The 13,528-nt window shown below is 37.1% G+C and overlaps 1 protein-coding gene across 3 annotated transcripts in view; it reads right to left on the reverse strand.

The window, feature by feature from the left end:
- CFAP299 (cilia and flagella associated protein 299) overlaps positions 1-13,528 on the reverse strand; it is a 613,349-nt gene that overhangs the window by 82,287 nt on the left and 517,534 nt on the right. For all 3 annotated transcript variants that reach the window (XM_045984663.1, XM_045984671.1, XM_045984677.1), the window contains exon 4: positions 12,936-13,078. In XM_045984663.1, the coding sequence (XP_045840619.1) occupies positions 12,936-13,078 (143 nt within the window). The remainder of the gene's footprint in view (positions 1-12,935; positions 13,079-13,528) is intronic.

Below are 13,528 nucleotides of genomic sequence, written 5' to 3' on the forward strand. Positions count from 1 at the left end.
GTTTCATTCTTCTCCAGTTAGTCCATGGATTTAAACTGACATATTATCAAATTGAACTAAATTATTTAGTTCTTTTAAAATGACCCATCTTTACTCCTAAAAGCAGAGGTAGGGAAAATACAAAATAATACACCGATGGCTCTCCTTACAGCGAAATCTTTGAGATCAATTTGATTTTTTCAAAATGTCCTGGTTTTGACATTTATTGACATTTTGTAATATTTAAACATGAAATCCTATATTGTTTGGAGAAACTGGTATCACATTGTTTCACTCAATTTCCTAAAATTGGAGATGAAACGAATTTAATTTTACGAACATTTGGACAGTTGAAGTTCTAAAGTGCAAGCACGAGCTGCTGTGGCCCATTGCCCAACGCATCCTTTATGTAACAAACTAGAACCAACTGGGAACCCAATAATATAAAGTCCTTTCTGTACTAACGCCAGAAGGAAATGCAGAGACATTATGTATTATACCCTATACTCTTGGATGCTTATGAAAACATTGAAAGCAAGCTTATACTAAAATTTTAATTATTTTTTAACTTTTACTTCATGCTGTGAGATGGAATTTGATTTGGAAAACACTTATGAAAAGGTTCTCAAGTTATCTGACAGTTTCAAATCTACTGAAAACTCTGTCCTACCACCAAAGCAAATTTTGTGAATCAGCAGCAAAAATCCAGACTTAAAATACAATATAATAACCTTTTGACAGAATTGCTATAGTATTAATAGCCAGTGCAGTTTCAAATTATTGGGCCAGATACCCAGAGTTATAACAAAATGAAAATCAACCCTAAGTAAAAGCAATTAATATACAACTTTTCTCTTTTATCGAAATTGTTTTTCACAATGCTAAGATGGTTTTTTTTTAGAAGAACATTTTAAGATTTTTTTTTTTAAATTATTTATCAAGTAGTCCGAGAGGCAGGCAGAGAGAGAGAGGAGGAAGTAGGCTCCCTGCTGAGCAGAGAACCCGATGTGGGGCTCCATCCCAGGACCCTGGGATCATGACCTGAACCGAAAGCAGAGGCTTTAACCCACTGAGCCACCCAGGTGCCCTAAGATGGTTTTTAAGTAAATATTTTATTTTTTGAAAGATTTTGTTTGTTTATTTATTTAGAGAGCGCATGTGAGAAGGTGGAGGTGGAAAAGGAGAGAGTAAATTTTAAGCAGTTTCCATGCTCAGAGCCCTATGCAGGGGTCCACCTCACCACCCTGAGATCATGACCTGAGCCCAAATCAAGAGTCAGATGCTTAATGGACTGAGCCACCCAGGCACGTCATAAGTAAAAAAAAAAAATTTAAGATTTTATTTATTTATTTGACAGAGGAAGACACAGTGAGAGAGGGAACACAAGCAGGGGGAGTGGGAGAGGGAGAAGCAGGCTTCCCACTAAGCAGGGAGCCTGATGTGGGGCTCGATCCCAGAACCCTGAGATCATGACCTGAACTGAAGGCAGATTCTTAAGGAATGAGCCATCCAGGAGCCACAGTAAATATTTTAAGTAAAAACTTCATTCCTGAAATTTTTCATAATTGGGTTGAAGATTTCCTTCATTAAAAATCACTCATTTATTCAAATATTCATGTAATAAATTTTTGGTAAGTCCCTGCCAAGTGTCAGGCTTTAGATCAGCACGGCAGATGCAACTATATTATAAACAGAAATATACTGTCCACATCTCCACAGAAGAGTGTCCTGTAGGAAACGTCTGCGTTGAAGGGTGGCGACCTGACTTCTTTGAGCCATACATTCCCAGGGCAGGGTCCATGCATCCAAAAGTCAGCACAGGGCTGCTTGGAGACTTTTCGCTGTCTGGCGCATTGCCTTTGGAAGGTAGCAGCTTAGCGAGATAGGCCTTCTGGGAACAGGGCCCGGAAATCTGGTTTTAACAGCCCCTTCAGGTGATTTGGGGGCATGGTCAAGTTTAAGAACCACAGCTTGGACCAACTTTATCAGAAAACTCAGCGCTTGGAGTTATCAGACTACCATGGACAAAGTTGATACTTTGCCTCTCACAGCCTCTGTCCTTACTTCTATCTTCTCTCAATTCTGCAGATAGTATGATTGGGTTAAAAAAAATTAAGATTTTTATTTATTTGAGAGAGAGAGTGAGTGAACAGGCATGAGCAGGGTGGGAGAAGCAAAAGGAAAGGGAGAAACAGACTCCCCACTGAGCAGGGAACCTTGCAATGTGGGGCTTGACCCCAGGACCCTGAGATCGTAACCTGAATTAGAAGCAGCCACTTAACGGACTGAGCCACTCAGGGCCCCAAGTGAGGCAAAAATGTAATGCATATCATATGATGAGCATGATGTATCTAGGTTCACTGCTAAAAACTCTCCGGTGGCTACCTGTTTTACTCAGAATGAAAATGGAGTCCTTACGACTTGTAACGTCCTATGTGACTGGCTCCTGTTTCCTCCCTGGCCTCATTACCAACCTGCTTTGCATGACCTCCCCACAGCAGCGAGCTCTTCCCCACACAGACTGCCTCAGAAGCTTGCGTCTTCAGCCTACACTGGCCTCTTGCCTGGTCCCTCTGGGCTCAGTTCCTTCAGGTCCCTGGGCTTGCACCATCTTTATGGCTCAATGAGGTCTTCCATGGCCACTTGAATTTCCAATGGCACCTAGAAGTCCACCTTCCTGCTCCATTTTCCTCCACAGCACTTACCTTGCTCTAACATTTCATAGATGTGTAGATGCTGAATTTTCTACTTAACTACTTAGCATAAGTCTCTATAGTATGTATGTGTACATACGTGCAGATGGGTAGACATATTTGTCATTGGTTTATTTTCTATCTCCTTCCACCAACTATACACTCTATGAGAAGATGTTTACTTTTTTCTGGTTATTGTATCCCTAGTCCTAGAACTTGGTATATCAAAGGTGTTCTGTAACTATCTGTTGGATGAATCCCCAGAGGGATTGCTGTATTAGTTACTTGGCAGTTACAGCCATGAGAAGAGAGGAGGTACAGATATTTGGTATCTGAAACCTCCAACACCATGGTTGTTCCTGTGCTGAAGAGCTCACAGTAAACATGTCAAAAGCATGTTGTAATCAATATAAAAGAAAAGAGGTAAACACAAGGATATGGAATCACCTTGGTGAACTCAGTTCAGGGAATGGAAGAACTTGGAAAAGGTCACACTTGAACTGTGTTGTTAAGAAAGGGCTCATGGGGCGCCTAGGTGGCTCAGTGGGTTAAGCCTCTGCCTTTGGCTCGGGTCATGAGCTCAGGGTCCTGGGATCGAGCCCCACGTTGGGTTCTCTGCTCGGCAGGGAACCTGCTTCCCCCTCTCTCTCTGCCTGCCTCTCTGCCTACTTGTGATCTCTGTCTGTCAAATAAATAAAATCTTTAAAAAAAAAGAATTTTAAGAAAGGGCTTGCTGGGTAGAGAATATGGGTCCAGGTACATCCAGTAGAGGGTCACAAAAGAGCATGACGTATTTAGGAAACAGTGAGTGGTTCTTTGAAATGAATGCTTTGAATGAAAGCATGAAAAGAGGTAGGTAGAATATACACGATGGAGTATTATGCCTCCATCAGAAAGGATGAATACCCAACTTTTGTAGCAACATGGACGGGACTGGAAGAGATTATGCTGAGCAAAATAAGTCAAGCAGAGAGAGTCAAGTATCATATGGTTTCACTTATTTGTGGAGCATAACAAAGAACATGGAGGACATGGGGAGATGGAGACGAGAAGGGAGTTGAGGGAAAATGGAGGGGGAGATGAACCATGAGAGACTATGGACTCTGAAAAACAACCTGAGGGTTTTGAAGGGGTAGGGGTGGGAGGTTGGGGAACCAGGTGGTGGGTAATAGGGAGGGCATGTATTGCATGGAGCACTGGGTGTGCTGCAAAAACAATGAATACTATTACGCTGAAAATTAAAAAAAAAAAGAGAGGTAGGTAGACACATGAAACAAGACAGGGAAGTTGATGGGAGTTTTTAATCTAATACTGGAAGGTGTTGCTTGCCTTGAATCCTAAAAAAAATGTGTAAGTAGAATTCTGTATTACTGAATGCTAATCTCAACTCCTGAAGTTTAAGATGACTTTTCTAATGTGGAGAGCAGATTTCTGGGGTCAGTGGGAATCAGGGTAGAAAGAGAGCAAGTCTCTATGTTAAATTCAATTCCAGAATGGCTTCAGAATTCCCCCACCAGAAGTACTGTAGATAGGTTTGGATGTAGTCCACATGCTTTCACTCTCTAGTTTCTCTGCATGTTACCTCAGCCATAGATGAAGGAAAATGGCATAGATGGATGTGAGATTATAAAAATAATTACTAATTTTCTTATGTATGATAATGTGATGTTATATAGGTGGACGTTCTTATTCTTAGGAGATGCTTAGTGAAATGTTTAAGGGTGAAATCTGCAAGCTATTCTAAAATGGTATATACACAGCAGCATACTAAAGAGAGTTGAAGCACATTTGAAAAATGTGAATGACGGTTTAATCCAAGTTGTGAGTTTATTGGTATTTATTGTACTGTTTTTTGGACTTTTCCAAGACTAAGATAATTTCATAATTAACTGGAAGTGTTGCCCAACAATTTAAATGTATTTAGTGCCACTGAACAGTACACTTAAAAATGGTTAAAATGGTAAATTTTAGGTTCTATATATTTTACCAAAATTTTTAAGTGTTGCAAAAAAAATCCTGTGTAAAAGAAGCAGCCTGTAATAATCATAGTAATTGTTGTCAATGAACTAGAGGTTGTCTCCGATCTCTAATTATTCACTTAAGGTTTACCCTTATTATTATTACTAATAATTCACTCTAATTATTCACTTATCATCAGGGAAGCACATTGTAGACAATTAAAGAGATCACCAGATGAGTGTTCTAGTATTCTGATTTTTTTTTTTTAAGAAATGAGACAAACAGGGTCTGAATAAAATTCTACCATAGAACAATGGAGGCAGATATTTCAGTAGGAATTTCGTAGGAAAAGTTAGTTTCAGTATATTTGGGTTTTACACAGATAGGCAGGAGGAGGTTCATCTGAATATAGCTTTGGGGAGCTCTCTTCTCCATCCTTGAGTTTTCCATGAGAGATAATACTTAATGTTTAGCTTGGGATAAAGAGAAACTGAAATGAGTTAAGTACTGGAAAATTAAATTTATTTGTATAAGAATTCCAACTAAATATTACAAAAATTATGTGAACCACAGTTCAGAGGATATGAATAGATTCTAAAAGTATCCTGGGACATAACTGAGGTTCAACAAGTCAGGGCCAATTTTTCCCTAAAGACTTTTAGATTGAAGCCACAATTAAAGGCCACTTTTAGTCCTGGCCAGAGCTCTTCCACACACAAAGCTGTGGGACACTGTAATTCTTACTCATAGTGACTGAAAATATAAGCCTGGTTAAGTACAAAGGGCTGTTTTCTGCCAAGCTCAATGAAAGGAGGAAGTGGCCAGGGTGGGTACAGGATGGCTGAAATTCCCCAGTCTTAACTGTGGATAGCGGGATTGCTTCAAGTTCTGAAAAACAATCCCAAATTAGGTCTTGTCAAGTCAGATACACATCTGCAAAAAAATATACAACCTGACAATGACTAGGATATGGATATGAGACCAAAGAGGAAAATGATATCTTTTCACAACAGAGTCCTAAAGTAGAATCATGTATTGATTTTAAAAAAATTATGGTGTTTGGTGTTCCACAGATCCCTCTTTGGTCCTGGATTTCTAGTTGTGAGTGCAAATGTCTCTGTGTGTAACTTTGGGTTAAGCAAATTAACATCTCTATGATGTACATTCTTTGATGTTAGAATGTGAAAAAAAAATCCATGAGGTAGTCAAGTAAGTGAAAAAATGAATATAAATTATAAATTATTTAGCTTAGTGCCTTGTCCACATAAATGCTCAGTTAATCTTCATCAGGATCAAAGTTATCTCAGACTTTGCCTCAAGTAGTTTGGAAGAACCTGAGGGCTGAAATTAAACTCACCAAAATGGGAGAACAACAGAGAGCATGACTGGGCTAATGGCAAATATAACTTCTAACATCTGAGATGGTAATTTAGACTAGTAGTCAGAGATTCAAATACTTGGGAGAATCCAGGAGGTACTCTAAATGAGTGACTTGAGGGGGACGGTGTAGATGCCAAGATGTGTGAGTGGTCAAGTCTATGTCTATGTTAATCTGGTGAGAACATAGCCCATCTCAGAAGGCAGCTGCTATTTAATTCTAGGTCATGGTTGCAATGAGAGAATGCAGGCTCAGTGTGGGAAGACCTTATTAGTTTTTAAGAGAATCTGCAAATCCAATATATTTTATGTGACATTTCCTATTTCTCAAGCACTGATGCAATTTTTAGATACATCGTGTAGGCCAAACAAAACATGTCTGCATCCAGACACTACTAACTAGTGATCTCTGGTCTATGGTTTCTTACGTCATGCCTATCTAAGATTAATACTGGTTCTAAAGATCAGGATGGGATTGAAACTCTGGGGTGAGGACAAGTAGACCAGATCAATCTATCAAGAGAATTGAGTCATAAACCTAAGCCACTTATGTCATTGAAAATTTTCTAACAGCCACACTAAAGAAAAGTTAAAAGAAAAGATGAGAATAATTTTAATAATATGTCTCATTTAACCCTACATATCCAACATATCATCTTAGCATGTAATTAATGCAGACTTATTAATAAGATAGTTAATATTTTTATGATAAATCTTGGAAATCAGGTATATACTTTTAGAATAGCTTAATTCAGAGTTAATCACATTTAAAGTGCTCAGCAGCCACATGTGGCTCATGACTACTCTATTGGACAGCACAGGTCTAGAGTACGCCTTTCAAACTTTATAGGTGCTATTGGTCCATGGACCACACTTTGCATATCAAGGAGCTGGTGGCTGGGGAAAGTCTCCCTCAGTCAGAATCTTTTTTCACCCAAAGTATTCCTTTTCTTTCAAATTCAGCAAATATCTGTTGAAGAGACTAAATGGATATTTTACTAATTAGTCACCAAATTTAGATGTGTAACAATATTCATAACCTTAAAAACAGGCAATATTTTTATACTCTGTGCAGAAGAACTGAGTCATTTACTCCTTTTTCTTTTAAACTTGAGAACCTTTTCTTTAAAACTTGAGAACCAGATGCTTTCATGAGAACACACTTAAGCACAGGATAAACACAACTTTAAATTCCAACTTCAGAAGTTTGGCATGTTAAATATTTTAATAAAACAGACAATGGGATTGCAAGGGAAATTTAATAATAATATCTCAAGGCTTTAATATTTAGGGACATTCCTCGGTCAAGGATATGAATATTTCATAGACTCTCTAAAGAGAAACACAAAAAAACTTTTCATTTCCTCCTGACCAGTCTACTCAAGGGATAGGTAGAGCTCTACAGGCAGACTTTAGATCTTTGTGGAAATGATATGGATACATAAATATGGATATGTAAGCAGCTAAACATGGGGCAGACTATAACTCAGGGATCCTATGTAGTGCAATCACATTCAGGCTACAAAAGCTTTTAAACTCAGAATAGTGTTGTGGAGGTGAACAGTGAATTGTAATTCCTAAGAACTTGTTCTCACTCACCCCTGTTTCTCTCTCGTGAACTTTAGCAAGTGGTTTGCTCGAGCTTCTACTCTCTCAGATGGTAATAATTCGTCTTGAACCTATTTCATGAAGTTGTTGTGGGAAAATGTGAGCTCCCTACATGGTAACATCCTGTTGACTTGTGAGGTACTCACATATGCTGACAGGAAGGTACTGAATCTTAAACACATGGGTGGAGGGAGTCTGAACTGACAAGACATCAACTTTTCAGGGCCCTCTCTTCTGTTGTGTTGCATAATAGCCATAGCTGTCAATATTTCTACTTTCCACAAAACAGGAATCCAACCACAGAACTAATGTCTCTTCCTACACAGAGTAGAATAGCACATCAAAAGGTAAGTGAATCTTTACTTTTAAAGTCTTTGTTCGTGTTCTAAATTGAGCTAAGTAGGGGAATACATATACCAAAGATATTTTTACCCCCTGGTAACACTCTTTAGTCATTTATTGGTGTGAAATCTCTTGAGTGAAAAATATGAAGTTTGATTCTGATAGATGGCTTATATTAAACCCATGTGGTAAAAATTATCCAGTGAGAATCATCAGAATAGAGCTAACTTTGTTTAAAACCTCAGAAATAATATGGCATCCATGAGGAAAAAAATGGTAAAACTCACTAATTAGGAAACATAAAATATTATTAAAAGAAATTTTAAAAGGTGTAAATAAATTAAATAAATAAATGGAAAACTGAATATCATGAAGATGCCATTACTTGTACATTGGCCATACTTGAAAGCAATTCCAATCAAAATTACAACTTTTTTTGTGTGTTTGAACTTCAAAAGCTGATTCTAAAATTTATATGTTAGAGTGAAGGACAAGCACAGCCTAGATGCTTTGGAAGAAGAAAAACTATCTTTATTTTAAAAACTATCACTAAAATATACCAAACGACCAAGATTCCATTATTTCAAGGAAAGACCAATAAAACTAAAGAGTGAGCTCAGAAATAAACATGTACAGAACCTAACTTAAGACACAAATGGTGTTGCACATGTGAGAGAGAAGATAGTGGACTTTTCAGTAAGTATTCTAGGACAAATTATCAGTCATTTAGGAAAACAATAATAAAAAGTGGGCCCTTACCCAATCAATCATCATATATAACATTAAATCTGGGTACATTGAAGATACAAAATAAAAAGCAAAACTACGCTCTATAGGATAATATTTTTATGCCCTGCATAAATGTAGAGTTTGATTAAACAAAACACCAAAAAAATGCAAACCTCAGATGAAAAGATTAGTAAAATGTATTAATCTATCAAAACTTCTGACTTCTGATGATCAAAAGTCAATGTAAAGGAAGTAAAGGAGAATTGCACCCAGAAGATGGTATTTTTCAATATATACAAACAGCAAATGATTGATCAATGTCCAAAAGATAAAAATAAAAAGAATTCACAATGTATAAGAAAAGGAGAAATAGATAACCAATAAAAAAGATGGGGAGAAGTCTTAATAGATAATTCACATAAAGGAAATTTGATCAACCAATGAAAGATACCCAATCTGATAAGTAATTACAGAAATGAAAGTTAAAAGCCACAATGAGAGATCATTTGTAACTCAGTACAGTGGGGAAAATGTCTGTCAATTAGAACACTTACATAGTACTTCTGGTGGGTACAAATTGGTAGAACCACTTTGAAAACAATTTGGCATTACTCTATTGTGCTTTTGGCTTTACATTTTTTCCCATAAATTTAAGGAAATAATTAAATATTTATTTTGTATTTCTGCCTGCACTGAATTCTATTTTAGGGTAACCAACTAAGTGATGAGAAAAAGTTATTCTCTATGGAAGAATTCTGGCTAAATAATGCAGAATGAGTGCTAGAATTAGAGAATTACCATTATACAACCTTTCTTAAACACATTTAGGTAGCTTTTGTTATTGTATTCTAAAACCATTTACATGAACCAATGGGGAACTTTCTGGTGGAGTGATCAGACTGACACCAGCTGAACCCACTCTTTAAGAGCTCACAATCTGAGGGTTTTGAGGGGGCGGGGGATGGGAGGTTGGGGGAGCCTGGTGGTGGGTATTATGGAGGGCACATTTGGCATGGAGCACTGGGTGTGGTGCATAAACAATGAATTCTGTTACGCTGAAAAGAAATTAACAACAACAAAAAAAGAGCTCACCTTGAGCTTCACATATTAAAGGTGGTTAGCTGAAAAAAATTTGAGGCTGGATTTTATCAGGCCCGTTGACAGGAAATAGATAGAGGAGGATGTGAAACAACAGCATGAAGTGATCAATCACATGTAGATTATGAGACGTTTCTTGGGATGAATGACATTGTTTCTCTGACAAATCAACAGCATAAAACAATAAAAAATAAGGAAGGAACTGTTATATAGTAAAAGAATTACAAAAGATAGAATAAAAAAAACAGTATTATTTGGATTTTGATGTGGTCAAATCAACTGTGAAAAGATAACTTTAAGAGAATAAAATACGGGGGCGCCTGGGTGGCTCAGGGGTTAAGTTTCTGCCTTTAGCTCAGGTCATGGTCTCGGGGACCTGGGATTGAGCCCCACATCGGGCTCTCTGCTCAGCGGGGAGCCTGCTTCCCCCCTTTCTCTCTGCCTGCCTCTCTGCCTACTTGTGATCTCTGTCTGTCAAATAAATAAATGAAATCTTAAAAAAAAAGAGAAAATAAAATACGAATAAGGACTAACTAGGTATTAGAGAATATTAAGGAATTATTTGTTAGGTATTTTCTGTTAAAATGTTATCAGATAAAGATTCATACTGAAATAGTAGTATGAACAATTCATATAGGTGAAATAGTAGTATGAACAATTCATATAGGTGAAATACTATGAACAATTCATATAGGTGAAATGACACATCTAACATTTGCTTTAATATAAACAAAGATGTTAAGGTTATAGAATCTGGCATTTTTAGTAAATTATTAGTTATGAGGTAGTGGTAGAGAGATAGAGGTCTAGAATAACATCTGGATTTTGCCTTGGTTTGCGAAGGTGGTGCCATTTACCAAGATGGAGGATACAGAAGCAACAGCAAACTACAGAGATTAAGATGAGTTTAATTTTGAAAATAAGTTTTAGGTGCTAATGGAATATACAGAAAGTTCTCTGAAGTAAGCAATGGGATAACTGAATATGAAATAAGAAGAACAGCTTCCCTCTAGGAAAGTGATCAAATCACCCAGGAGAATGTAGATGGTAAGAAACAAAATCGAAGGATGAACTCTGATGAATTCCAACGTGTACAAAATAAGGAAGGGAAGAATACAGTGAGGGATTCTGAAAATAAAAAGGGCATTTGAATAGTTTTGAGAAGAAAGAATTACTCAGCATAATGATTAAGCAACACTAATCAAATACTGTAGAGAAGTTAAGTAAGAGAGGAACTGGAAATAATCCATGCGTTTTCCAAGTTGGCAGTCACTGGTGATGTTACCAGTAGTCATTCCATTTGAATAATAGTGGCACAGAACTAATTACCATGGGTTAGTGCCTACATGAGCAGTGAGAATTGGAGACACCTGCTATTTTGAGGAAATAAGCTGAAAACCAAAAGAAAGGCAGTTCAATAGTTGGAGTGCAAAAGGGGATTTTTAATAGAAATAATCTTTTAAAATAGAAATGGCTTCTCCTTTTTTTTAATAGAAATGGCTTCAGCATGTTTAGAGGTGAGATAAAGGAGTCAGCCAAGAAAGTGAATTTGAGAATTTCTAAGAAACAGGGGGAACACATGAAATATAGTTTCAGCAGAAAGAAGGATGGAAAGCATCAAAAACAAGTTGGATAAATTAGCTCTAAACAGAACAAGTAATTATTTTCTCTCTGAATCTGTAAAAAATTTGTGAGACTAGGTTCATGTATAAAAGAAATATTTCACTTGGTAAGACTGAAGTATTATTTTTTTTTTCAAGAAATAAATCTATTTCTAAAAGAAGAAGGTACAGCCACCTAAGGTCAGAACTATGTTGTTTTAGAAACATCACTGGAAAAAAGCCTGGAAAAAAGAGATCATTTGGTAGTTTCTATGTTTAGATTCAGTGTAATCTGTGCAATGTGAGGCAAATCATACAGTGAGAGGAGGTCAGCGTTGACAACAAAGATCTTGAGAGACTGGTGAATATTTAGAATATTTTTGGATATCCACACCTTATTGAAATTTCCTAAAATTTCCTAGAAGAACCCAGGAATTCAATTACAGGTAAGTAAACAAAGTCCTTATCAATCTACTGTTGAAGTTAGCAAAAGCACAAAAACAGATTATTACAGAGAAAAATTAAATGACATGCGGTACATCTAGGTGGATGAGAAAAGAGGTAGGTCCATTAAGGTGGTGATGGGTTAAGAAGTCCTTAGAAAATAGCAATAAGGGGGGCACCTGGGTGGCTCAGTGGGTTAAAGCCTCTGCCTTCGGCTCAGGTCATGATCTCAGGGTCCTGGGATCCAGCCCCACATCAGGCTCTCTGCTCAGCAGGGAGCCTGCTTCCCCGTCTCTCTCTCTCTCTTCCTGCCTCTCTGCCTACTTGTGATCTCTGTCAAGTAAATAAATAAATAAATAAGAAAATAGCAATAATGATGGATAAAAGACAGCAGGAATGTCCAAGGAGGAGAGTGTTGTTACAAGTGTCGAGCAATCTGGATATAGAGAGCACTTCTGGATTCTATGGAAAGTAAAAGAATTAAAAAATTAGCTTGAGACATATTCCCAAAGAGATACAGGGCTGATCTGTGAACACACTGACAAAAAGGAGCAGATCATATGTGATAGGATGAGGGCTCCAGAAGAAGGGGTAGGGGTGAATGGTAAACAGAATGACAGGTGGGAAGGAATCCCTGAATAGGCCAGCAATGAGAGTAAATGAGGCAAAGGTAGGCATAGGCTTGTACTTTGGTTGGTGGCCAAAGAAAAGAGAGGGAAAACGTGTCGGGTGGACTGTACTTGAAGCTCCTAAGCTGACCAAGTCCCAAGTGATCCAAGAGCCTTATGAGATTAACAATTTCTAAGCTCTACTTTTAATTTAAAAGGAAAATCACTGAGAATTTACTTACCTCATCTCTGAAAATTTCTCTTCGTCAGACTTTAATGGGAAAAGTGCATCAATGTTCATTGCCCATTTAAATTTTTTTAAATTTTTATTCAAGCCAGTCTTACCACGTTCCACATATATATATATATGTATGTATATGATGTATATGTGTATATTCCACTCTAGGCACAATATAGAACATAAAATAGGAATCTTTTGCCATACCTCTGAGGAGCTTGTTCTCCTACTGAAGGTATGAGAAGTACACAAAATTTACCTCAAATCTGTGGGTTTGGGAAGAAGTCTTCTTTTTCCACTAAAGTAGACTTCAAAATCTTCAATCTTTAGCCTGTGGGCATAGTCAATGTATCCTGATATCTCCTGCCCATGAGAATTTTTGTCACGAATAAAGATCACGGTCTGGTAGCACAAACACAAAAAAGAATGAAAAGAGTAAATAAACAAAAGTCATTTGAATATATTGCATATGATAATAAAATCTGTAGTTTTTGAGTGTTACATGTGCCAGATCCCATTCTAAGTGCTTTATGTTTCATCCTCACCATGATCCTATGAAGCAGGTATGAGTATTTAATCCTGACACATGAAGAAATTCATGAAAAATTCACTGCACTGGAGTATAATGTACATTTACAGTAACTTTATAAGAAAATATCAATAATTAACTTACAGGTCTTCCAAAAGGCAGACATTTTAAGTGTCTGTAGAACATTAATTTATTTCTTTTCCCCAAATCCTATTGTCTTCTCATTGTCATAATCTCTTTAGATAAGAAAACTAAGGAACAAAGAGGCTGAGTACCTCACTAATAGTCTCACAGTTAGTCATCAAAAAATTGAGATTACAACC

Source organism: Meles meles, chromosome 2, assembly GCF_922984935.1.
Source record: "Meles meles chromosome 2, mMelMel3.1 paternal haplotype, whole genome shotgun sequence".
Lineage (NCBI taxonomy): Eukaryota > Metazoa > Chordata > Mammalia > Carnivora > Mustelidae > Meles > Meles meles.